The 27,205-nt window shown below is 42.6% G+C and overlaps 2 protein-coding genes across 5 annotated transcripts in view; one reads left to right on the top strand and one right to left on the bottom strand.

Annotated features, from left to right (window-relative positions):
* Window positions 1-22,744, top strand: part of PLCE1 (phospholipase C epsilon 1) — a 331,237-nt gene extending 308,493 nt beyond the window's left edge. For all 4 annotated transcript variants that reach the window (XM_062214098.1, XM_062214096.1, XM_062214097.1 and 1 more), the window contains exons 28-33: window positions 425-553; window positions 4,712-4,921; window positions 13,528-13,686; window positions 14,809-15,027; window positions 15,330-15,542; window positions 18,893-22,744. In XM_062214098.1, coding sequence (XP_062070082.1) covers window positions 425-553; window positions 4,712-4,921; window positions 13,528-13,686; window positions 14,809-15,027; window positions 15,330-15,518 — 906 coding nt within the window. In that variant the 3' untranslated portion in view covers window positions 15,519-15,542; window positions 18,893-22,744. The remainder of the gene's footprint in view (window positions 1-424; window positions 554-4,711; window positions 4,922-13,527; window positions 13,687-14,808; window positions 15,028-15,329; window positions 15,543-18,892) is intronic.
* Window positions 22,745-22,827: 83 nt separating this feature from the next.
* Window positions 22,828-27,205, bottom strand: part of NOC3L (NOC3 like DNA replication regulator) — a 55,729-nt gene continuing 51,351 nt past the window's right edge. Inside the window, exons 20-21 of the mRNA XM_062214099.1 lie at window positions 26,968-27,052; window positions 22,828-26,383 (exon numbers count right to left, since the gene is read on the bottom strand). Of these exons, the coding sequence (XP_062070083.1) occupies window positions 26,255-26,383; window positions 26,968-27,052 (214 nt within the window). The 3' untranslated portion in view covers window positions 22,828-26,254. The remainder of the gene's footprint in view (window positions 26,384-26,967; window positions 27,053-27,205) is intronic.

Below are 27,205 nucleotides of genomic sequence, written 5' to 3'. Positions count from 1 at the left end.
TGTGATATTATTTATGTTCCTAGACAGTAAGTTCTCCAAAGGTGGAGCACTTAGCATCTTCCTATGCCCAATGCAATCCAGGGACATGAAAGTCAGTAGATACTGTGGAATGTCAGGTCATGGACAAAGACTAACCTGCCTTTCAGATAATATCTGTCTCTAAGTAAAATAGAAAGAGACACTGGGATTTAAAATAAATTCATACTTTGGTGGTATGCTGCCGAAACCCTCAACAGGCTCTTGAGGAAGATGTACCATTGCTTCCTCTACCTCTTGAGATGCCTCAGGTTGTGAAGGAGTTCTTGTCTTTTGTATTTACATGTTCTGTATATATCTAAGCACAAGCATTCCTGAATTGAATATAGCCTAGAGATATGATATTTTTTTTAGAATGAATGAGAAACCTTGTGATTTTCTTTGACAGATGTTTAACACAGAAGAAAGAAAATGTTTGCAGACTCACAGAGTCACGGTACATGGGGTCCCAGGCCCAGAGCCCTTTGTGGTTTTTACTATAAATGGAGGCACCAAGGCAAAACAGCTTCTCCAGCAAGTGAGTCCACTGAGCCCATGGTGGGGAGAATCTACTATTGTATGTATGTGGTGTGTGTGTGTGTAAATATGTATGTGTGTGTTTAAATACACATGTGCATTAATTCATAGATGTTCCTGTTCATGATATGCCTTTGAATTTTTTGTAAATATCTTAATTAATATTGAGATGCACTCTAAAAATGTTCTGAGGGATCTTTGTACCACTAAACAGGCTACCTAGACCAAAGAAAAAAACTTCAACAATTCTTCAGCCACATAAAACACTGGCATGTAGAAAGGGGAAGACCAGAATGAATGGCCCTGCAACCCTGTGTGCTTCTCCCTCTGTGCTGGCACACGGGCCTCATCTTCCTTCCTCATTCAGAACTTACTCATCAGTCAGAGTTGCAGTTGCGCTGAATGAAATCTCTGTGCCATCCTAGGAGCTGGATCAAACTCAACGAGCACTAGCATGGTCCACAAAGGCCGAGGAGACATCTCCAGCCCCTCCTGCCTAAGGCCTGCCTTAGCATGTTGAACAGCCAGCAGCCTCCTTCCCCTGGCACTTGACCTTGACCCTTGAGTCACCTTCCTGGTACTGCAAGGAAGCATGGAGAGCCTAAAACAAGAGAATGACAGCTTATTACCCCAAACTCTGTAGCTGAACCTCCTGAGGGCCGTCTTGCTGTGCCACATCAGCTGTGGATCCCCTTAGGGATCTCTGTGATCTTCTGTAGGCGGTATTGTGATCCATGCAATGACTTGGAGTGTGAGAGTCAGCAAGGCGGAGCAGCACCCAGAGGAGGGAGGGCAAGGCAGGGCCTGTATGTAGTCCCTTTTCTGTCCACACCAGAAGCTCGAACTGTGCTTGACACAGTGGCCTACTGCCTCTGCAGACTATGTTATCCTTAATTCATTTCAGAATTCCTTCTCCTTCTTGGAATAGACCAAGGGGAACAATGACCAAGTGGAGTGACCCTTGAGCTCTCTTAGAAGTTAGGCTGAAATGTAGCTGCAATCGTGTAATGAATGGATGGTCACAGGGGATCAAAAGCCTACTGAGGGCTGGCGCCGCGGCTCACTAGGCTAATCCTCCGTCTTGCGGCGCTGGCACACCGGGTTCTAATCCCGGTCGGGGCACTGATCCTGTCCCGGTTGCCCCTCTTCCAAGCCAGCTCTCTGCTGTGGCCAGGGAGTGCAGTGGAGGATGGCCCAAGTTCTTGGGCCCTGCACCCCATGGGAGACCAGGAGTAGCACCTGGCTCCTGCCATCGGATCAGCGCAGTGCGCCGGCCGCAGCACACTTACCGCAGCGGCCATTGGAGGGTGAACCAACGGCAAAAAGGAAGACCTTTCTCTCTGTCTCCCTCTACTGTCCACTCTGCCTGTCAAAAATTAAAAAAAAAAAAAAAAGCCTACTGAGGGGCAAGCACTGTAGCATAGCTAGTAAAGCCGCTGCCAGTAGCACTTGCATCCCGTACAGGGTACGGTTTGAGTCCCAGCTGCTCCACTTCCAGTCCAGCTCCCTGCTAATGGCCTGGGAAAAGCAGCAGAAGGTGGCTCAAGTGCTTGGGCCCCTGCTACCTTGGAGACCTAGAAGAAGTGCCTGGGCAAGCCCTGGCCATTGCAGCCATCTGTGAACCAGATGGTAGAACCACTAGGTGGAAGAGTCTCTCTCTCTCTCTCTCTCTCTCTCTCTCTCTCTCTCTCTCCCCCTCTCTCCCCCTCTCTCCCCTCTCCCCTCTCCCCTCTTCCCTCTCTCCTCTCCCTCTCCCTCTCTCACACAAATAAATCTTTAAAAAGAAAAAAACTACTGAAAAACCATACATTAAAAAGTGTTAACAAATGGCTGTGTCCCTTGAGAGAGTATATTTCTGCAGACCAGCAATATGTTGCCCACAGCTTTATATAGGATTTAAATAGAATCCTAGGAAATAAGTTTAGATGTCAAATTTCATAGTTCATCAAGTGGCAGCTGTTTCCAAAGGTTTTGGGTTTTGCTTGGAATCCGTCATCCTGTGAACTTCAGTGTGCACTCCCACAAAGCACTTGAGGCTGTGGAGGGATAAGGGCCACCTGCAAGAAGCAACCCATTGCTTCTTTGTCACCTCTTGCAAAGAAGCACGTGGATGTAAAGCAGGCCTGAGGAAGGGGTGATGCTCGCCCCCTCGTGGAGGGGACCGGCCAGTGGCCGCCTAAAAGCATCATGTCCTGAATTTTCCCATAGTAGCAATAATGTGTTAATCTGTTTGTCTTGGCCCCTGTAGTCAAAGCTTAGAATGGCCTCCATTATAGACCAGAGGCTGGGCTGGAGGGAGCAGAGTCTGCCCGCCGTCCTCAGCACATTCCTTTCTGCTCTGGCTCCAGCGAGAGGCCACAGTGTTGACTCTGGCCGTTGCGTCCTTGGCAGGGGCCTGGAGAGAAGGGCCTTTGCTTCATCTAGACCAGGTGGTGGCAGCTTCCTCTCAGCACTCAGCCACTTCTCACGGGAAGGCGATGAAGAGAGCTTCCTCAGCACCACTGACCTTCACTCCCAAGTTCAGTCTGGTATCAGAAATCTGTGCAATCGGGGTGAAAGAACACAGTTCAAAGTACCTGGGATGGTGCTAGTATTTATTGAGTTCTCATAATATACCCATGCCAGGCTTTATGCCCCAACCACAAAACAAAAGAAAATTAAGAGACTATTATAGTTACGATTTCCCACTTTATAGGTGGGAAAATTGAGTCTCCAATGGGTTAATATCTTATGCCATGCCTCACAGCCCGTAAGTATTAAAGGCAAACCTCAGACTCGGGTCAGCCTGGCTGCAGTCTCCGCAGCCTTTCTGTTTGACTGCACAGGGTTATTAACTAACAAAAAAAAAGAACTCTTGGGGCTGGCATCGTGGCATAGCAGGTAAAGTTGCCACCTGTGACACCCGCATCCCATATGGGTGCTGGTTTGTGTCCTAGCTGCTCCACTTTCAATCTAGCTCCCTGCTGATGGCCTAGGAGAAGCAGCGGGGGAGATGGCCCACGTGTTTGGGCCCCTGCACTCAGGTGAGAGTCCCAGATGAGGTTCCTGCCTCCTGGCTTTGGACTGGTCCAGCCCCAGCAGTTGCAGCCATCTGGGGAGTGAACCAGTAGATCAAGGATCTGTCTGTCCGTCTGTCCCTCCCTCCCTCTCTCCCTCCCTCCCTCTCTTTCTCTCTCTCTCTCTCTCTGTGTGTGTAGCTCTTACTTTCTAAATAAATGAATAAATCAGGAGGGGAGGAAGGGGAGGAGAGGAGGAGGAAGAGGAGGAGGAAAGAGAGAAAAAGAACCTCTGAGCATACTGTCAAGAGTTTATTGAAAGGAAATTCCCATAAACTTGTATCAGATGAGAATTTAGCCCTGTGAACCTGCCTTGAGAAGATGATTATTTCCAAAGTGAGAAAACAATTATTTTGGGCCAGCGCCACGGCTCAATAGGCTAATACTCCACCTTGTGGCGCCCGCACACCAGGTTCTAGTCCTGGTCGGGGCGCCGGATTCTGTCCCGGTTGCCCCTCTTCCAGGCCAGCTCTCTGCTGTGGCCAGAGAGTGCAGTGGAGGATGGCCCAAGTGCTTGGGCCCTGCACCCCATGGGAGACCAGAAGAAGCACCTGGCTCCTGGCTTCAGATCAGCGCGGTGCGCCGGTCGCTGCGCGCCAGCCGTGGCGGCCATTGGAGGGTAAACCAACGGCAAAGGAAGACCTTTCTCTCTGTCTCTCTCTCTCTCTCACTGTCCACTCTGCCTGTCAAAAATGAAAAAAATAAAAATAAAAATAAGAAAACAATTATTTTAGTAAAAGTTGGACTAGGTTCTTTACCCTTGGTCCTGTGCTGGGAGATTACAAAGGGCTAAGTTTGTGGACTGTGAAATTACAGTTTTTAATTCAGTCAGTTCTTATCCCAGCAGTGGGAAAAATAGTTATGTTGTCCAGGGATTATGAATAAAGTGTGCTATTGCCCAGGTGGACGTGAACAATCCTTCTTGGACTTGAAACAACTCTTAGATCTTCCCAGCAGAATGGTGCAACCCTCCAGAGGAAAATCCACTCGTAAATTGCACAGCAAACCTATCTGAACACCAGGAAAACAGACTTGTTTTGTTTTCAAGGTTTTTCTTCACTCTTCAAAGGTGTGCCAAAATTTGCCTTTGCTCTTTCTTTTAGATTCTGAAAACTGACCATGACACCAAACCTGTTGCCACAGACTATTTTTTGATGGAAGAGAAGTATTTTATATCTAAGGAAAAGAATGAGTGCAGGAAGCAGCCGTTCCAGAGAGCCATTGGCCCAGAAGAAGAGATCCTGCAGATCCTGAGCAGCTGGTTCCCAGAAGAAGGCTATGTGGGCAGGATCGTCTTCAAAACTCAGCAGGAAGTAAGTGTGTCCAGGAATAGCCTACGCTGGAAGAGCTCAGTTGTCAGTAACCATCTCCCTGCTTGCCACCACCCTCAAGTTCAGCATTTCTTCTAATTACAACTTGGTTTACACTAACCTTAAGTAAATGTAGAGAAATGATTGTATTCTTCTACACATATCCAGAATTGTATTTCTAGTTAACATCCAGTCTTTAAAAATCCCTTATAAAACAAAGGAAGCAGGAGCTGGCACTGTGGCCCAGTGGCTTAAGCCGCTACCTACAACACCAGCATCCCATATGGGTTTGAGTCCCAGCTCCTCCACTTTCAGTCTAGCTCTCTGCTAATGTGCCTAGGAAAGCAGTGGAAAATGGTCCAAGTGCTTGGGCCCCTCACATCCATGCAGGAGCCCTGGAAGTAGCTCCTGGCTCCTGGCTTCAGGCAGATTCAGCGCTGTCCATCAAGGCCTCTCGGAGAATGAACCAGCAGATGGAAGACCTCTCTGTCTCTCCTTCTCTCTCTGTAACCTTTTCCAATAAGTATTTTTTAAAAAAGAAAGTACAGACAGCACAGAACCCTATATAAAATACTGCCATAACCCTGACAGTTGATTTGATAACTAACTCAGCTACTTAAAGTGACAAATGGGCAGGTGGTTAGTTATGGACATTTTGGACAAAGGGATGATTTTTGTCCCAGGTGGAACAGAGCAGGCTGGCTTGACATTCCATCACACTATTCAGAATGGAGCACAGTTTAAGCCTTATGAATTGCTTATCTCTGGAATTTTCCATTTAATATTTTTGAACCATGATTGACAGTGAGTAGCAACTGTAGAAAATAAAAATGCAGATAAAGGGGGAACTACTGTACTGTGTACTACAAAGTCTGTAGATATTGTACAGCTGTGGGTTGGTGGCCTTCCTGTTAGTGCCTGCTAAAGTTTTAGCTCATACAGTGTTGTTGTTGTTGTTGTTTTAAGATTTATTTTATTTATTTGAAAGGCAGAGCTACAGAGAGAGGGAGATCTTCAATCTGCTGGGTCACTCCCCAAGTAGTCACAACTGGTAGAGCTGAGCCATGCCAAAGTAAGGATCCAGAAACTCCATCCAGATCTTTCACATGGGTGGCAGGGGTCCAACTTCTTAGGCCATCTTCTACTGCCTTCCCAGATACATTAGCAGGGAGCTAGATTGCAAATGGAGCAGCCAGGACTTGAACCAGTACTCCTGGGATGTTTTCTGTCACAGGAGGTCATTTAATCTGCTGTATCAGCAATACTGGCCCCAGGTCATACAAGTTGAGTATCCCTAATGTGAAATACAAAATCTGAAATGCTCCAAACTGCAAAACTTTAAATTTTAAAGATTAATTTATTTGAAAAGCAGAGCAATGAGGGTAGGGATAGGGGGATCTTCTATCCATGGTTCCCTCCCCAAATGGCCACAACAACCAGATCTGGGCCAGGATGAAGCCAGGAACCAGAAACTAAACCCAGATCTCCCATGTGGGTGGCAGGAACCCAAGCACTTGAACGATCTTTGCTGCCCTCCCATGCACACTAGCAGGAAGCTAGATCAGAAGCAGAGTAGCTGGGACTCAAACCAGCACTCTGATATGGGGTGCTGGCGTTACAAGCAGCAGCTTAACCTGCTGTGCCACAATACTGCCCCCCTCCTTTTAAAAAACATTGACTGATTTGAAAGGCAGAGTTACAGAGAGTGAGGAAAGAGGGGAGAGACTTCCAGCCACTGGTTCATTCCTTAAATGGCCACAAGTCAGGACTAGGCCAGACTGAAGCCAGGAGCCCAGCACTCCATCCAGTTTTCCCAAATGGGTGGCAGGGGCCCAGGTACTCAAGCCATCATCTACTCCCTTGGCGAGTGCATTGGCTAGGAACTGGATTGTAAGAGCAGCTGGGACTCAAACCAGCACTCCAGTATAGGATGCCAGCATCAAAAGCAGTGCCTTAACCTGCTGTGCCACAACACCAGCCCTAATCTGAAACTTTTTAAGCATCAACATCATGCTCAAAAGGCTTTGGATTTTGGATTTTTTGATTAGAGACACTCAACCAGTAAAGTGTATGCAAATATTCTGGACTCTCCCCCAAAAAACTGAAGCCTGAAACATTTCTGGCCCCAAGTATTTCAGGTAAAGGATAGTCTACCTGTAAAAGGTTCTGTGCTGGTAAGTAAACCAATAATATTTCTTTGAAAATATCCAATAACTCCACACAAAGCCAGAAAAGTCTATCAGCTTTGGTCAGAATTAGTGAAAGTATATGTTCACATGAGCTGAATGTCCAAGATCACTCAGGTGAATGAAGGGATGCAGCCAGCGCTCTATTGGTTGGCTTCTGTTGATGGAGCGCATCTTTAAATTCTCTCTTAAATGTTTTTCCCATTTCTAATTGTCTTTGTCTCATTAAACAGCAGCCACTAAAGTGTCCTCGAGTTACAACATCAGTGAATAAGCACATTTTTCAAACCATGTATTTGCATCACTCCTTACAGCACTGAGCTCTCAAACTGCCAGTGTCTGGAGTGATCTAGTGATGTAATGGAAACCATTTTACACAACCGAGATCCAAAAACTTTAAATCACGACAGGATCAGAAGTAGAAGGAACTGAAGTCTCAAAGGTTCTGGGTCACTGTTCCTTCTGCCCTACCCATCCTGTGCTGTCTGGGCTTGAGTCGTGTCAGTCTTTGTGGATTATGTACACCCAGCACCGTGGGAGGCAGCGAGAGGCAGTGAGCAGGAGAGATGGGGGTTACTGAGAGGACTAGTGGGACTTCACTTCATGATTAGAAGGACTGGGTCCAGGAGTGGGGCGGAGGGATGGGTGTTCAGTGCAGTGTTCTAGCTGCCATGTGGGATGTTTGTGTCCCAGATCAGAGTGCCTGGGGTTAAGTCCTGGCTCCACTTCCAATTCTAACTTCCTGCTAATGTGTACTCTAGAAAGCAGCAGGTACTTAAATCCCTATGGCCCATGTGGGGGACCCAGAATGAGTTCTTGGCTCTTGGCTGACCTAGCCTAGCCCACGTGTTGCAGGCATTTGGGGAATGAACCAGACGATATCTCTCTCGCTCGCTCGCTCTCTCTTTCTCTCCCTCTTCCTCTCTCCCCCCTCTTTCAAAGGAAGGAAGGAAAGGAAAAAGGAAAAAAGGAAGGGAGGGAGGGAACAAGCTACTATGGAGGTTATGGTACCCATATGCAACTTAAATATATGAGGATATTTCATAAATTGTGTGGGAAGATTAATTAAATGATGAGTTTATTTTAATGCAAAAAAATACTTTTGAAATCCCTGCTCCATTAATGGGAAATTTTTTAAATGATTAAATATATCTCAAAAAGAGAATAAATCATATTTACTGTATGTAAGCTTACCTGGTACATAGTGATACCAATAAATATCTACCACTTAGGTAAATGAATTTAGCAATTATTAAAAGTAAGATGGCATATCATAGTTGATAGATTTTGGGTTGTAAGTATTTCCATTTAATTTATTCTGTGGTACCAGTGAAATAAACAAGCAGTTTAGCCATATACGAAGTCTCCAAATTGTCTATGATCTCTGATGTCTCCTGCTTGCCTTTTATCATTTTCTTGTCTCCTGGGCTGTCAGGTATCCCAACCCCCCTTTTTAAAAGATTTTCTTATTGGGGCTGGCACTGTGGCATAGCGGCTCAAGCCGCTGCCTGCAGTGCCAGCATCTCATATGGGTGTTTGTTCAAGTCCTGGCTGCTCCTCTTCTGATCCAGCTCTCTGCTATGGCCTGGGGAAGCAGAAGATGACCCAAGTTCTTGGGCCACTGCACTCATGTGGGAGATTCCGAAGAAGCTCCTGGCTCCTGGCTTCAGATAGGCCCAGCTGTGGCTATTGTGGCCATGTGGGGAGTGAACCAGCGGATGGAAGTCTGTCCCCTCCCTCCCTCCCTCCCTCCCCCCCTCTCCCTCTCCCTCTCCCTCTCTCTCCCTGCCTCTCTGCAACTCTTTAAAAAAAAAAAAAATCTTTAAAAGAAAGATTTTCTTATTTATTTGAAAAGCAGAGTTACAGAAAGAGTGGGAGAGACATTTTCTGTCTTCTGGTGCACTCCCCAAATGGACTCAACAGCGAGAGCTGGGCCAGGCCAGAATCAGGAGCTTCATATAGGTTTCCCACATAGGTGGCAGGAGTCCAAACACTTGGGCCATCCTCCATTGCTCTCCAAGCACATTAGCAGGGAATTGGATTAGAAGTGGAGCAGCCAGGACTCGACCAGGATTCATATGAAATGCTGGCATTTCAGGCAGTAACCTAACCCACTGCACCACAATGCTGGCTCCCAGATACCACATCTGTGGTGAGTGTGCCCTCCTCTAATTGCTATTGGATTTGAAACTAGACAAACTTGGGACTTGCAACGAATTAGGTAACACTGAACAGGTCATCTAACTTATGTAAATCTCACTGTCCTAATTTGTGTAACCTGTAATATAAACTGCTTTACTGCTCAAAAAACTATCATTGTCAAAAATTTGACAATGGGGCCAGCACTGAGGCACAGCGGGTTAAAGCCCACAGCACTGGCATACCATATGGGTGCCGGTTCAAGTCCCAGCTGCTCCTTTTCTGATCCAGCTCTCTGCTATGACCTGGGAAAGCAGTAGAAGATGGCCCTCGTCCTTGGGACCCTGCACCCACATAGGAGACCCAGAAGAAACTCCTGGCTCCTGGCTTTGGATCAGCTCAGCTGATTGTGGTCATTTGGGGAGTGAACCAATGGAATGGAAGACCTCTCTCCCTCTGGCTCTGCCTCTCTCTGTATCTCTTTCAAATAAATAAAATCTTTTTTTAAAAAACTGACAATGGTGGGCATTTGGTATAGTGGTTAAGCCACCACTTGGAATGCCTGCATTTTTATAAAAAGTAAATTTTATGGGATATTTATAGGTAGTAAAATGGTTTCTATAATGAAACAGATTACAATATATCACCACACAAAGTTATTTTTGTGACAACAGAAGTTAAAATCTAAGTATTTAACACAATTTTTATTAAGTATAATCTTCACATCATACATTAGCTCTTCAGATTTTTTCATCCTGTGTATCTCCCACTTTTTATCTTTTGGCCTATATTTTCTCATTCCTTCCCCCAATACAAACATTTATATTTTCCTGTATATTTGAAATATTTTAATACCATTAATTTCTGTGATAATATTTTCAGATTTAACATATGAGTGAAATCATCTGGCACTTGTCTTTCTGTGCTTGGCTTATTTCACTTCACACAGTTCCATCCACATTGTTGTAAATGACAAGACTGCAGCCTTTTAAGGCTCAGTAGTATTCCATTGTGTGTTTTTAAAATTTTGCTTAAGGAATACTACTTCATGCATTTAATATATACAAATTTGTGAACATGGTGATTTGTTCCCTCCTTCCGCCCATACTTCTACCTTTCTTCCTCCTCCCCCCTCTTCCTTTCCCATTCTTATTTTTACAGAGATCAATTTTCAATTAATTTTATACTCATAAGATTAAACTTACACTAAGTAGAGTTCACCAAATAGTATGAGGAAAAAAAAAGAGAACAAAAACAAACAAACAAGAAAAACATTGTTCCTTGACAGTCAAGGCAAGGGCTATTCAAAATCATCCTACCTCAAGGTGTCAGTTTCACTCCTGTAGATTACATTTTAAGTACTCCATTAGTTACCACAGATCAGATGAACCATATGATATTTGTCTTTTTGTGACAGGCTGTTTCACTAGGTATAATGGTTTTTAGTTGCATCCATTTTGTTGCAAATGACAGGATTTTTTTTTTTTTACTGCTGTGTAGTGTTCCATAGTGTATTTTCTTTATCTGTAATTTATTTTTTTTTTAATTTTCTTTAGTTTTTTTTTATTTTTTGACAGAGTGGATAGTGAGAGAGAGAGAGAGAAAGAGAGAAAGGTCCTCCCTTTTGCCATTGGTTCACCCTCCAATGGCCACCTCAGCCGGCATATCGCGCTGACCCGAAGCCAGGAGCCAGGTGCTTCTCCTGGTCTCCCATGCAGGTGCAGGGCCCAAGGACCTGGGCCATCCTCCACTGCCTTCCCAGGCCACAGCAGAGAGCTGGCCTGGAGGAGGGGCAACCAGAATAGAATCTGGCGCCCCAACCGGGATTAGAACCCAGTGTGCCGGCACCACAAGGCAGAGGATTAGCCTGTTAAACCACGGCACCGGCCCATAATTTCTTTATCAAGTCTTCAGTTGATGGACATCTGGGTTTGATTCCTATCTTAGCTATTGTAAATTGAACTGAAATGAACATGAGGGTACAGATAACTCTTTCATATGCTGATTTCATTACCTATGGATAAATTCCCAGGAGTGGGATGGCTGGGTCATATGGTAGGTCTATATTCAGCTTTCTGAGAAATCTCCATACTCTTCCACAGTGGGTCCTCTAGTTTACATTCCCACCAACAGTGGATTAGGATTCCCTTATCCCCACACCCTTCTTTTTTTTTTTTTTTGGACAGGCAGAGTTAGAGAGAGACAGAAAGGTCTTCCTTCCATTGGTTTACCCCCCAAATGGCCACTGTGGCCCGTGCACTGTGCTAATCCAAAGCCAGGAGCCAGGTACTTCTCCTGGTCTCCCATGCGGGTCCAGGGCCCAAGCTCTTGGGCCATCCTCCACTGCCTTCCCAGGCCACAGCAGAGAGCTGGACTGGAAGAGGAGCAACTGGGACAGAATCTGGTGCCCCAACCGGGACTAGAACCTGGGGTGCCCAAGTTGATCTCTTAAAAGTAATGTTTAGTGCATTGTTGTTGGAACATTTTATGTGATAACTTAGAGAACCTTTTTAAATTTCTTCCTGGTTTTTGGTTACCCCTAATTTGGCTATATTATGATCAATGCAATGACATTATGCAGCCATATCCTATTATGCACTAAGATCCCTACGAATGGACATGAAATAAAGAGCACACTTTTTTTTTTTTTTTAAACTTTATTTGAAAGAGGGAGAGGGAAGAGAAGCAGAAAGAAGTCTTCCATCTGCTGGTTCAGTAGCCAAGCTGAAGTCAGGAGCCAGGAGCTTCATCTAGGTCTCCCACAAGGGTACAGGGGCCCAAGACTTGAGCCGTCTTTCACTGCTTTCCCAGGTGCATTAGCAGGCCAAAGCCAGGAGCTTCATCTAGGTCTCCCAGGTGGGTGCAGGGGCCCAAGGACTTGGGCCATCTTTCACTGCCTTCCCAGGTGTTAGCAGGGGGATGGATCTGAAGTGGAGCAGCCAGGACTTGAACTGGCATCCATATGGGATGCTGGAATTGCAGGTAGTTTAACCCACAACACTACAGCCCCATCCCCAAAGAGCACACTCCTTTAAATGGGGAGAAAAACCAAGTTGTACAACAGTATTAAGTAGGAGAGTACAGTCTCATTTTATAACTCTTCTCCCCCTCTCACCACCGTATAGTAGGTGGGCCAAACAACTGAGTCTTGCAAACTCTTAACACAAAATGGTTGGAAGGTTAAGGAAATGATTGGGACAGGTATAAGCAGATGAGGGGCAAGCTCCAGAAGCCAGTCCTGGTTAGTTTGGTGCCACCTAGATGCAGTTATTTTCTTTGATTTAAATATCAGTGGAGACCCTTCTGGGTCATGTGGCTGGTTGAAGTTCCAGGTTAGATTCCTGGCTTTCTGTTTAGTTTGCACCATTTCCGTAGCTTGGACAGAATAGTCTTAGAATTCTGGGGATAGGAGTTTCTGGCAAGTCCTCATTTCTGGATGGGTTTGCCTACCATTTACTTGCCTTGCCACTCCTACCCTTTTAAGCCCCCCCTTCTAAAGAGAACTTTAAGCTACCCTCATCTGACAATGGGGTTAAAGAACAGGAGCCACCTCACAATCACAATCACATTATATCTCAATTCATAGCATCACAGGGGTTTATTGTGTATACAAAATATTTATTCAGACAAAAATACCCTTGTATACCCCTGGCTTAAATTCAGAAGGACATACCCTAACAACAGAGGGCTTTTTGTGTGGAGAATGAGGTGGAGATAAATACCCCTGGCTAAATTCAGGACATATCCTAACATCAGAGGGTTTTTTGTGTGGAGAATGAGGTGGAGAAAAAAAAGAGTAGGGGACAAGTTTGTTTTATTAATATACTTCTATACTGCTTGAAAATTTTGCTGTTACTTGTATTCAATGCAGCTTGCCTCCAGCCAATTTCAGCCTTTGTACTGTGGGTTTTGCTTCCTTCAGCTTGGCTGACAATTTCACTTGTTTCACATTTCAGATGTCCAGCATTTCTTACATGCTCAAGAGCTACATGGAAATGGGTGGGATTCTCTTAAATGAACTTCACTGTGTTCTTTTGGACTCTCCAAATCCATAGCTATTAGGAGGTGAACAGGCTTACTGTGGGTCAGACCTTGTGGATTTGTCAGTATCAGGAGAAATATTTCTTTCTCTCCAAAGACAGGTGTCTTCTTTTAGAATAGTTCATGAAACAAAGTATACAAGATATAGAACTAAGAACTGTTTCCACATTCCTAAGTAACAGCTCAGTTTTTGCTAGATTTTTCTCTACCAATTATTCATACTTTTTTCTCCTTTCAACAAAGAGCCCAGAAGAGAAAACCATTGTTCAAGATGACAGAGAGGTGATCTTGAGCTCAGAGGAAGAGAGCTTCTTTGTCCAGGTGCATGACGTTTCCCCAGAGCAGCCGCGGACAGTCATCAAGGCCCCCCGTGTCAGCACTGCACAGGACGTCATTCAGCAGGTGACAGCCCCTTCCTTCCCCCACCTCAGCCCTTTCCTTGGCATCAGTTGTCGACAGCTCAATTTATGAATCAAGTACTAGAGCAATGGGGGAAAGGAAGAGAGCACTCTGAAGGCTGGAAGCTACTGGTTCATTCCTTCAACAGTGAACTGGTATCTACCAGGAGTTTGGATCTCTATCAGGCACTGATAATACCAGATCTAGGAAGCGGGGCTGCAGTGATCATTCCCTTGTCCCAAAGATGCCTGACCATCTCTTAAGGACCCTACAGAAAACAAGCAGAAGGCCTGCTTGAACCCACTCCCTTCCTCTAGATCATGCTGCTTTGTCCACAGGTTCAGAGAACCTCATAGCCTCATAGCCTGTTGTGGTTTGCATTTACTAAGCACTTGCCTGAGAAGTGATCCAGCATAATGGTTAAGAGCACAGACCCACATCAAATTGCTCTAGGTTCAATCTGCAGCTCTGCATCTTACCATGAGATCCTGAACAAGACCTTGGGTCTGTGCCTTAGTCTAGCTCCCTTTAAAAGAAAATACCTCCCTAATTTATTTCTGTTGTAGAAACAACTCCTGTCCAAATTCACTAGCCTATTCCAGTTGGCTCCAACACATCATAAATCAAAGATATTCTTGTACTAAACGAAAAAGGAGACCAAGTGACTTCTGAAATTCCTTCAGAATACAAGACTCTGTGACAAGGAGGCAGCCTGTGTGACAGAATAGCTTCCAGGGCAGGAGTCCGCTCCTTGCTGATTGTAATGATCTTCCTGACTATCAGCATTTGTGTGTGAAGAATATCAGGTTCAAGTCTTTGTTATGTTATCAGTTGTGCATAATTGGAATCTACTTACCTTCTAAAAGGTCAAGCTTCTTCATCTCAAAATAGGGATAATACCACCAAAATCACAGACTATTGGGAAGTTTAGAAAGGTAATGTGGTAAAGTATTTTAAAAGTTGTAACTACACTAATGTGAAATGAGGAGTTTGGTGATCTGCTTTGGAAGATCCCTTCCATCTGTAAGTCTGCATTTTTCAACCATAAAGTTTCATTTAGAATGAATGCAAATATTGGAGGTACTGTGTCTTTCTTTATGCAGTTGACTTTAACTTATCTTTCAGACCTTGTGCAAAGCCAAATATTCCTACAGCATCCTGAGCAATCCCAACCCAAGTGACTATGTGCTTTTGGAAGAGGTGGTAAAAGACACTGGCACCAAGAAGTCTTCTACCCCAAAGCCCTCTCAGCGAGTCCTTTTGGATCAGGAGTGTGTGTTTCAAGCCCAAAGCAAGTGGAAAGGTGCGGGAAAATTCATCCTTAAGCTAAAGGAACAGGTGCAGGTAATGTTTTAAAAGTTACTTTACACTCTTCATAAATTTTTTTATATTCATAACCACACCAGAATCAGATTTGAGAGCTAGTGAAATCTAGGAGAAAGTTCTTAAAGTCAAGGAATTTAGCTGGGAGAAAATTATTTGGCTTTGTTTTCACGGTGAAAAAACAGGTGCTCCCCTCTGAGAAGATCCTTTCTTTCCAAAGCTCTATTTAGCAGAAGAGGAAAGAGCTCCTTCTGACATAGTACCATGTGATTGAGGACTCTCAGTTTAACCCAGTACCAATGAAAGATTCTTTTTCCCCACAGGCATCCCGAGAAGATAAAAGAAAAGGCATTTCTTTTGCCAGTGAACTCAAAAAGTTCACCAAGTCAACTAAACAGCCTCGAGGACTCACATCACCTTCTCAGCTCTTGGCCTCAGAAAACATCCAAAACAAGGAAGAGAAACCCGTTTGTGGCTTGTCCCCTGGAGACACAATGGATTATCGGCAGTGACCAAGGGCAGCATGTTTTACCCAGGTATGCTGTCATTGCACCAATCTGAGACAGGTTTCAACTTAAATTACTCTGTGAGGCACAGTTAGTACTACATTTTATCTTGTCCAAGAGGAGGGTTTCACCTGAAGGCAGGTAAGACTGGTACCTTTAATATGGAAAGGACTCTGAAGATATACAAGGATCCTGCAAAAAGGTCATGGAAAATGAGACTGTAAGTTTATTGAGGGGCAAAAATATTTTGAAATTCATGTACACATGAGGTATTTAAGAAGTTCCTGAAAGATGCATATCATGAAAAAACGTACAGATTTAAAAATTTTTTTGCACCAAAATAAACTTACCTTTTAAATTCATTTCTCCACAAAGTTTTTGCAGTATCCTCATATGTAGCTTGACCTTTTATAATATTAGACCTCTTTATTTTGTAGATAACTAAGCAAAGGACCCCAAGGCAGCCAACTTAACCAAAGTACCTCAAAGCCTTATTTTATCAGTCTAGAACTGTACTGATAACTCACTGGCTGGTATTCACAGAGAGTATCTTTTGTTATGTTTTAAAGCATAATATATGGAACCTGAACAAAAAAGCATGTTGGGAAATAAAACATATGCTTATTCTTTTCACTTAAGTTTTTATTTCTTTCATTTGTCTTTACGTTGTTTGAGGGAGAGATGGATAAACACAAAGACAGTTCCCATCTGCTGGTTTATTCCTCCAGATGACCACAATGGCCGGTGCTGACCGGAGCCAAAGCCAGGAGCTTGGAACTCAATCTAAGTCTCCCATGTGAGTGGCAAACACCCAATTACTTGAGATATTATCACTGCCTCCCAGGGTCTGCATTATCAAGAAGTTGGAGCCAGTAGCCACAGCTGGGTAATCTGCAGTGGGACCCAGCATCTTAACCATTAATCCACTCACCCATCATTTAATTTTGTAATGAAGTTAAGGGAGAATTAAAGCCCAAACCTATTTCACTGTAGTTCCAAAATTTAAAATTCACAAGACCAATCGTATAGTGAATGCACTATGGCAGGATTACACTATAGAGTATCACCATATATCTATCACAATCAGGGATTTTGCATATAAAATTGCAAAATTGGGGAAAGGAGTTTGGTTTAGCAGTTAAAATACCGGTTTGGGATGCCATGTCAAAGGACCTGAGTTTCAGTCCCAGCTCCACTCCTGATTCCAGCTTCCTCTTAATGCAGACCCTGGGAGACAGGTAATCAAGTTCCTGTGATCCCACTCGGGTGAGACCTGGAGTGAGTTCACAGCTCCTAGCTTTGGTCTAGCCAAGCCCCAGTCATTAAGGGCATTTGAGGGAGTGAACAAGTGGATGGAAATGTTCTCTCAAATAAATATATATTTTGATGCAAAATTACAAAAGCTCACAAAGAATTCACTGATACGTCTTGGTGGAACCATAATGTGCATGTGTGTGCAAATTGTTTAACTCTTTACCATATAGAGTTGATCTTATGTTTACAAAGTTAACTGAAAATGAATTTTAATGGAGAAGGGGAGGGGGGCAGAGAGTGGAGGGGTGAGAAGGCAGGTATTGTGAGAAGCATAACTGTATTCCTAAAATGGTACTGATGAAATTTGTATTCCTTAAAATAAATTAAAAAGCAACACCAAATACAGGAAATCTCCCCTTTTAAAGAATCTGCATATCCACCTATTCTGAATGTAGCCTCATCAGAAAGAAATCTCACAACTATAGTAACAATTCCCATCACAGCCTCAGATAATATTGAGTATGAATAAGATAGTGAAGCTCCAAGGAAGTTCAGCACCCTTTTTCTGTTGAGTTACATCTGGGATTACAATTTTTTAAGTTCTAGACTTTGTTTACTGCCCCAGGGTTGCTAAGTCAGTCCCTCCTCCAAAAGTCAAGTGAACTTGAGGCCTAATGAGCCTCTCCAACTTTTAGGGAAGTGACAAAGCATGGTAATGACTTTGTTAGTATGTTAAGGAGAGCAGTCAAAACTTAAATATTGTTTTTCAAATTCAGAACTTAGCAAGTAAATTGCATAGGTGCTTATCACACCTATATTGTAACTCGTTGAAGGATAGAGTGAAATTACACTCATGGAAGTGAATGTACCACCCTATATTTAAGAAGCCCTTTGTATACTGTACGATTGCTTTAGTAGGCTAAGACTACAACTCCAGGAGAGGGCATTGTGGCACAGCTAGTTAATCAGCCACTTGGGACTGCCACATCCCATATCACAGTACCAATCTGAGTCCCGGCTACTACACTTTCAATCCAGTTTCCTGCTAATGTGCTAGGGAAAGCTGTAGATGATGGGCAAAGTACTTGGGTCCCTCCAATCCATATGGGAAACTGAGATGGAGTTCCAGGCTTCTGGCTTCAGCCTGGCCCAGCCCTTGTGGGCAATTAGGGAATGAACCAGTAAACCGAAGATCTCGGTCTCTGCCCATTCCCCTGTCACTCTGTTTTTCATATGTTTCAAAAAAAAATACAACTCCACTAGAAATTTGTCTTAATATGTATGCTGTAGTGAACATTTTTTTAAAGAGATTTATTCATCTGAAAGGCAAAGTTACACAGAGAGAGGGACAGAGAAAGAGTGAATCGTCCATCCATTGGTTCACTCCCCACAAGGTCACAATAACCATGGCTGGGCCAGGCAGAAGCCAAGAGCCCAGAACTCCACTGGGGTCTCCTACATGGGTGGAAGGGATCTGATCAATCACTTGGATCATGTTCTGTTGCTCTCCTAGGCGCATTATCAGAGACCTGATTGGAAGTAACACAGCCAGGACTCAAACTAGCGCCCACATGGGATGTTGGCATCACAGGTGGCAACTAACCCACTATACCGTTACACCAGCCCCTGTAGTGAACATTTTTCATTACTTGTATTTTGGAATGGGAAGGGTGGTAGTAATTTAGATGACTGCCTCTAAATTCTGCTTTCCTATAGAAAACAGACATGTGGCATCATTCATTTGACATAATTCATGCTATTTGCTTTAAAATGATTACATCAGAAGTTACAGTAATTCTAAGAATCTGAAGTAAATATTCACCTTACTCTTATCTGAATGCACAATGAATTGAAAGAATTCTGCCTTCTCTTCAAGTTGAAGAGTTTAACATTATAATAAAAAATTTTTACTAAAGAACGTAGTGTTCCAGGGCAGAAATAGCTCATGTTCCAACATTAGGAACATCATGTTCTAACACTGTGCTTTTAGCAAACAAGCTGTCCCCCCAAACCTAGTCACCACTGCTGGGTTTCTGTTGGTTAAACAACTCTGAATACTTGCTATGCTATAAAAGTTTCTGCTTCATTTTCAATATACTAATTGGTCTATGTATATTATATTACAGGTGAAGCTCTCCCAGCAAGAAGTTAAAGAACAAACATGGCAGAAAAAAATATAATTTCCCTATTTTTGTTACACTTAAAACTGGAAATAATTTCAGAACTGAAACTGTCACACATGATGTAAGGTCCATGTTGAGGACAAGCAAAATGGCACAAACTGGTAACTACCAGCTAATGTACTGACCAATGAAGGAAGGAAGCCCAAGGAATTGCCATTTTATAAATGTAAGCAGCTGGAAAACCCATCATAAGCTTGCAATAACTGAATTAGAACAAGGGTCAGCAAAACTGTATCTGTAAAGGGCCAGATGTGCGATATTTTAGAGTTGGAAACCAAATGGTTTCTGTTCCAACTACTCACCTCTACCACTGTAACACAAAAGCAGCTGTAGACAGTACATACAGGAAGGAACATTGTTAGATTCTGGTAACACATAAATTTACTGATGGACTCTGAAATTGGAATTTGGTATGAATTTCACATATCTTCTTATAATTTTTTTCAACCACTTAAAAATGTACAAGCTATTCTTAGTTCAAAGGCCACACAAAAGCTGTTGGCAGGCTGGATGTGGCCCAAGGGCCATAGTTTTCCAACCTGAGAACTGAGGACAAAGAGCCAGTGTTAGCCAGTATTATGGCTGAGAATTGGAAGCTTTCGGGCATTGCAAATGTAAATATGTCCTATAACATAGGATTCATTAAAATTAAGTCAATGCAGTTCCTATATTGTGTACAATAGTGCACTCTTCTTTAGGATTTTTTACATACAGAAAAGACATGAGTTTTTTAAAAACGGTTATTGCTTATATATATTCACAGATTACTGCCTTCCTGTTTTTCACAAAATGAATTTAAAATGATGTGTAATTTATATTCTACTGAGTTGTGATATCTTAACAAGGAACCTAACCATTTTTTAAAAGCAAAAATAGATTTGAGTTGGTGTTTAAGGTAAACTTATTTATTTTGCAAAGTTTGTACTGACACTGTACTTATATATTTATTAGACATAACTTCCTTGATATTCAGTGGGTTAGAAGTGTTACTTTTCTATTTCACTATTTGAAGACAACCCTCCTAAAATGAAAATATATGCTATGAATATCTGAAATGGGCTTGAGTTTCATGTAAAAGAGCTTCATTTCTGCTTAAGAGCTATCCATCCAAGCAATACTTGCCATTTAATGTAAATTATTTTTAAGACCTTGCTGTACAAAACTATCAGTTAAATGTAAAGTATTCTTCTTGGTATGAAACAAATTACAACTTTTAAAAGTGAAATATATTTTCCTCTAAAGTAAATCCCAAACTATCTTTAAATTGCTATTAAATTTTAAGGTATTTTTCTTTGAATTATGAAGTACACTAAAATCCTTACTTTTGCTTTCAGAAATTTTTAAGAATTCTAAAAATGAATAAAGTAGTCCTCATATTTCTTGCATATCCCAAAAATTGCAGTGGTAAAATACATCACACAGCTTTCATGTCATTTAAAGATCTTAGTAAGTCAAAGCCTTAACACTAGAACCACCACCACCATTTTCTTGTCACCAGAATTCAGACTATAACAGTTTGATACAGTGCTACTATAAGTTTCCTTTTAAATGAAATAGTCTGTAACAAATGCACAGTGCTGCAGCATTCAAAAAAGTATTCCAGGAACACTTTCAAGCTTCTATCATAGATGAAATGGTTTGCCTTACCATGTGTTGGAAACCGGATTACTACTCTAGAGGCAACAAGAAAACTGCAGATAAGGAAATGAAAAGGAAGACTGTTCTCTCTGGGTTCTTCATTTGGCTTTAACTCTTTCTAATCCACCTACCTCACCCCCATAAGCTTTAATGTAGTTGGTTTGGCTACAGCACAAATCTGAATCCTACCCTGAGACTGAATGGGAGACTAGGTTGTTTTGCAAGAGAGTGAACCCAGACTACTGCCTATATTGCATCCTAATCTGGTAGTTCATCACATTTTGAGGTAAACGCATATACTCTATTTGAGTCTGGGTTTTTAATTAGAGGGTCTACTTTACATTACAACTGACCAGCACAACCTAGAGTCTGTCAAAAATATGAACATTTTTTTTTTTTTATTTTTCACAGGCAGAGTGGACAGAGAGAGAGAGAAAGGTCTTCCTTTGCCGTTGGTTCACCCCTCCAATGGCCACCGCGGCTGGTGCGCTGCGGCCGGCGCACCGCGCTGTTCCGATGGCAGGAGCCAGGTGCTTCTCCTGGTCTCCCATGGGGTGCAGGGCCCAAGCACTTGGGCCATCCTCCACTGCACTCCCGGGCCATAGCAGAGAGCTGGCCTGAAAGAGGGGCAACCGGGACAGAATCCGGTGCCCCGACCGGGACTAGAACCCGGTGTGCCGGCGCCGCAAGGCGGAGGATTAGCCTGTTGAGCCACGGCACCGGCCTAAAAATATGAACATTTCTTTAGAGCCTATCTAAATTACAAAGCCATTATCAGTATACCAAATCAAAGAAATTATCCATTTATTTATTATGCATCTAAAACAGCCACCAGGATTGTATCAACTACCACTTCATACTTTTAACCTGAAATGAAAAGAATAAACATCCAAGTTTGGTTTATTATAGTACTTAATAAGCTTCACTAGGAGTGAAAAGAAAGGAGAATTAAAGTATGAATTCTATCAGTCTACCCACTTTACAATGTGTGACATGGAGAAATAATACAGTTTAACTTCCTCTCAGTCACTTGCTCATCTAGAATTGGTTGTTTTGCAGGATGATGTAAGATTACCAGAGTGTTGTGCTACAAAGTTAGGATTAGCTGGGATAAACTATAGCAAAAAACAATATTATCTGAGCAGAAAGTGCTGTCCTTGTTTCATGTGTTACTTACAGTCCTCCAGCTGGGAATAAATACAGAGTGTAGACTCAGCAAAGGTGGAGGATCAAGTGCCTTGTTTTTAACCAAACTTGGCTTTTGAAAAGTCCTTCTATCTCAGTGGCTCTGGAGACACTGAGGCTCATTAATCTAAGTATGTCCCCAAGGATGTTGTAGAGTTTCCTTTTTAACTCAATCTTCCTATCAAGATCCTAAATCCTCCCTATCAGTATCTCTGTACATCTCTCCACTCTACCCACAGGCTTTCCTTAATTCTGCAAAGTAATTGGGGGTGCTTTCTGATCCACTAAAACTAAGTAAACTCAAACACAAAGCTCTTACAGATGTGCTTCCATGCTAATAAACAAGACTAGGATTTTCCTCACTACTGTTTTTGATCTCAGACTTGACAGAGTGAAAGGCATCCTACACGGCAAGTGCTCTCAGATGGCAGTCTGTGATCCCTTTTCATTTGCTTCTCTCACATCAGCAGTGAGTCCAGAAAAAGAACATACCTGTTCCCCCAAAAAGGTATCAGAAAAGGAAGACTACCTGTTCCACAGAGTTCAGATTTGGGTCAACACATTTTCTTGATCCACTGTTAACGATGTATGTGTTCTCTGCCATATCTATGTATAAATTTCCTATAAGCAATTCTTGGCTGGTGGCTAAGAACTTTGACATAAGAATACCTGAAATGAGTATCTTTGAAATACATGTCTTAGATTCAAAGTAGACTATGCTGAAGCCTGTCACCAAGCATTCTCTGAAATCATCCCTATTTCACATGACGTAAGTATCTGAACTTTGAAACAATCCCTAATACTGATTAGATAATACTGCTTTTTTAAGTGCTGTGTGAATGATTTGACTCAGCATAAATCATGAAAGACTAAAGCTGTCTTATGCCCATTACTACCCCAATTCACTTTTAAGTGCATAGCATAGTGCTAAGTTCATGGTAAATGCTCAATATTAGGTTAAAACACAAAAAACTAAAGTAAACTTTCATATGACCTCAGGAAAGTACATATGTGATGAATAATGGCATTAGTTCTGAAAAAGAAACTCATCAACATAAGGTCATATAAAGTTAATGCTCAAGTATATTTCATCATCAAATTCATACAGGACATTCAAATATTAGATGTATAATTTTATGGTCCCTCTGCAAATATACATGTAACAAGAAATTAGAAACATAATATAAGCATAAAATAGCTGATGAATTTCTATTTTACAAATGAATTTTCATCTAAACTACAGTTTCTGTTGCTGAAGTATAAATGTATTTGTATATGTTTGGAAAATAAATGATTTGTGACATGGTCTGGTAACTTGTGCTCTTATGGGGACAGACCTTTGGTTACCCACAAATTAGTAACACTCCTAGGTTTTGTTTTCTATCTAAAAGATGGGTTATATGTAAGCCAATATTTACATGCTGAATCATACCTTTCTCATCATGAAGCAATCAAGCCTAAAAAGTCTGACCCCAGGGGGCAGCGCTGTGGCTCAGCAGGTTAAAGCTGTGGCTTGCAGTGTAAGCATCCCATATGGGTGCCGGTTTGAGTTCCAGCTGCTCCCCTTCCAATCCAGCTCCCTGCTAATGGCCTGGAAAGGCAGTGGAGGATGGCCCAAGTGCTTGGGCCCCAGCATCCATGTGGGAGACATGGAAGAAGCTCTGGCTTTGGCCTGGGCCAGGTCGTTGCGGCTATTTGGGGAATGAATCACCAGATGTAAGATTTCTCTCTGTCTCCAACTTTCTCAAATAAATAAATATTTAAAAATAAAGTTTGACCTCACACAATACTTCTAGAAAAATAACAGGGGTGGGTGTTTGGTGCAGTGATTAAAATGCCACCTGGAAAGCCTACATTCCATGTTGAAATATCCAAGTTTGAGTCCCAGCTCAACTTTATTTTCTTTTTATTTTTTTGATAGGCAGAGTTAGTGTGAGAGACAGAGAGAAAGGTCTTCCTTCCGTTGGTTCACTCCCCTAATGGCTGCCACGGCTGGCGCTGCGCCAATCCGAAGCCAGGAGCCGGGTACTTCCTCCTGGTCTCCCATGTGGGTGCAGGGGCCCAAGCACTTAGGCCATCCTCCACTGCCCTCCCGGGCCATAGCAGAGAGCTGGACTGGAAGAGGAGCAACCGGGACTAGTACCCGGCGCCCCAACCAGGACTAGAACCCAGGGTGCCAGCGCCGCAGGTGGAGGATTAGCCAAGTGAGCCACGGCGCTGGCCTCAACTTTATCTTTTTTAAAAATTTATTTGAAAGTCAGAGTTACAGTAAGAGAGGGAGAGAAAAAGAGAGGAGAGATCTTCCACCCATTGGTTCACTCCCCAAATGGTCACAAAGACCATGGCTGGGCCATGCTGAGCCAGGAGCTCCATTTGGGTCTCCCACATGTGCGCAGGGGTCCAAGCATCTGGGCCATCTTCTAATGCTATCCCAGGCCACAGCAGAGAGCTGGATCAGAAGTGGAGTGGCCAGGACTTGAACCAGTGCCCAAAGGGGATGACCAGGCTGCAGATTGTGGCTTAACCTGCTATGTCACAGCACTGGTCCCCAGCTCCACTTCCGATTTTTTTTTTAAAGGTTTACTTTTTATTTGAAAGTCAGAATTACACAGGAGAGAGAGAGAGGGAGAGAGAGGTCTTCCATCCACTGGTTCACTCCCCAACTGGCCACAACTGCTGGAGCTGCGTCAATCCGGAGCCAGGAGCTTCTTCCACGGGTGCAAGGGCCCAAGGATTTGGACCATCTTCTATTGCTTTCCCAGGCCATAGCAGAGAGCTGGATTGGAAGTGGAACAGCTGGGACTCGAACTGGCGCCCATATGGGATGTTGGCACTGTAGGCACTACTGTTGGCACCGCTACGCCACAGCACTGGCCCTTCCACTTCTGATTCCAACTTCCTGCTAATGTGCACCTTAGGAAGCAATAAGTGTTGGTTCAAGAACTTGGGTCCCTGCCATCCACACGAGAGAAGCAGCTTGTGTTTCTAGCTCCAATCTGGCCCAGTATGGCTGTTGTGGGCATCTCGGGAGTGAGCTAATCAAAGGTACCTTTCTCTGTTTTTGTCTCTCTGCCTTTCCAAAATAAACAATAATTCACCCAAGACTATATTGAAAGATTGACATCAACTGTTAAGCTGATATCCTACCACTCTATTGGAATAGTAAAGGAATTCTTTCATTTACTTCATGAGAAAAAAGAGCTCTATGCTTCAGACCAAAATTTCAGGCCATATTACTATATGATTCCTGTACAATGTTTCAAATTCTCACAAGAATCAAACAGATGTTTTGATTCAACTATCAACAGTAGAAAATACAACTTAGTCACTGAAACATGCATTTCACCGGATAGTCCTAAAATACTTGGAAAACTGCTATAAAAGGCATTTTACATATAAAAAGGAAAAACTAAATGAAGCCCCACCACCACCATCTATACAGAATAGTAAAGTCTTAGACTTGCTTTTACTACCCTGGAGCAATTCTTCCCCCAGTTACCTTCCAGGACATGTCAAATGCAAAAAACTTCAGAGACTACAATTGTATTAAACATTCTTTGAAAGCAGCTACAATGAAGACCAAATGTGGCTACCTGCTGAAGTATATCATTTATAAAGAACTAATGGGGAGCAGGGACTAGCGCTGTGGCATAGTAGGTTAAGATTCCACCTGCAGCACAGGCATCCCATATGGGCACTGGTTCGTTTCCCAGCTGCTCCACTTCCCATCCAACTCTCTTAATAGCCTAGGAAAGCAGTGAAAGATGGCCCAAGTGCTTGGGCCCCTACACCCACGTGAGACTCCCAGAAGCAGCTCTGGTTTCTAGCTTCAGATAGGCCCACCTCTGGCTATCGAGGCCATTGGGGAAGTGAACCAGAGGATGGAAGACCTCACTGTCTCTCCTCCTGTAACTCTGCCTCTCAAGCAAGTAAATACATCTTTAAAAAAAAAAAAATAATGAACCTGGGACTAATTTCCAGCTTTTTTTCTCAAAAATTTTCATAAATATATTTTCACTCAAATTTAGAATGTTTCTCATTTGCATCTATGGTATTGCAATAAAATATTTAGTTTTAAAGAGTATCTGCTTATAAAGAGCAGCTTAACTAGGTAAAATAAAAACCTTTTCACGGTCTTGATTTTTCTCTTCTATATAGCAACTACAGTTCAGTATGAATCAATCCAGAGTGGTTTTTTTTTTAACTATAATATGTACATTAATTTTTCAAAAAGCAGCATCATGAAGAAAGAAATTTCCAAATACCTGCAGGAAAAAAAGGCTTGATTCTCTTAATGAGTAGCATTTTCAGAATATAGAGTGAAGCCATATGCCATGCAAAGGGTAATGTGTCCTCTTCCTAATCACTCTTAGGAAGTTTTCCTTGTATACAAAGGTCCTGAGTAGACAACATATTGATGTGTATCTGCACATACACACACACAAATATATAACAAAGTCTACTGATTCTTCAATCTTTCTACTACCGTAACGATGTTTTCAAATATTTGGTGAAATCCAGGGGTGACTGAATAGCAGCTTCATTGCAATGTCTTTTGACTAGCTGATTTAAATCTTCATTTAAAAGTGAATCCCCTTGTACAATTTTATCCTGAAAAATATTAAAAGTATGAGTTGAAGTTTTCTTGGCCATAAGCAAAAGTCAGTGAATAGGCAGAGTTAAAAATGGCTACAGCTGACATGAACACATGAAACATAACAATGACAGATGCTTGCGCAGGTCTTGAACATTTCCTGTACTGAATAAAACAGTCTCATGACCATCTCTGTATAATTCCAAGCCTAACCATCCATCCTATTATGAACACCTAAATGAAAAAAATATGTATAAAAGCAAGCTGGAGTTAGAGTTACTAGGAGACTTATTATTTTGGTTTTTCTTTTTCAAAATAAAAGCAGAGGTAGGCATTTGGCACAGCAGTTAAGTTGTTACATGTGTTGCCCACATCCCATACTGGAGTCTCTGGGTTTGAATTCCAGCTCTACTTCCAATTCCAGCTTCCTGCTAGTGCACATTCTAAGAGGCTGCAGGTGATAGCTCAAGTATATGGGTCCCCACCACCCACTTGAGTTCCAGGCTCGATTTCAGCCTGGCCCAGCTCCAGCTGTTGTAGGCATTTGGGGAGTGAATCATCTTTATAAGTAATTTCTTAAAAGGTAAAAAGTATTACATACCTTCTTTTTGGAGTGTGAAGATTCAACAGGAGGATTGAATGTCATTGTTGCCATGCTGTAAGTCTCAAAAAGTTCAGCAGCAGATCTATAATCACAAATATAAGAAATTTGGAGATACTACCACGTATAACTTGAAAATAATTAGATTGTACCCAAAGAATTATTCATTATTTTAAACCCATATTAAGGTGTAACGCTCTCCTGCTTTTGAAACCAACCAACCAACCTACTTATTTAA

This window comes from Lepus europaeus, chromosome 17 (assembly GCF_033115175.1).
Source record: "Lepus europaeus isolate LE1 chromosome 17, mLepTim1.pri, whole genome shotgun sequence".
Lineage (NCBI taxonomy): Eukaryota > Metazoa > Chordata > Mammalia > Lagomorpha > Leporidae > Lepus > Lepus europaeus.
Note: the sequence above shows the minus strand (reverse complement) of the source record. Positions and strands in the feature narration are given on the sequence as shown.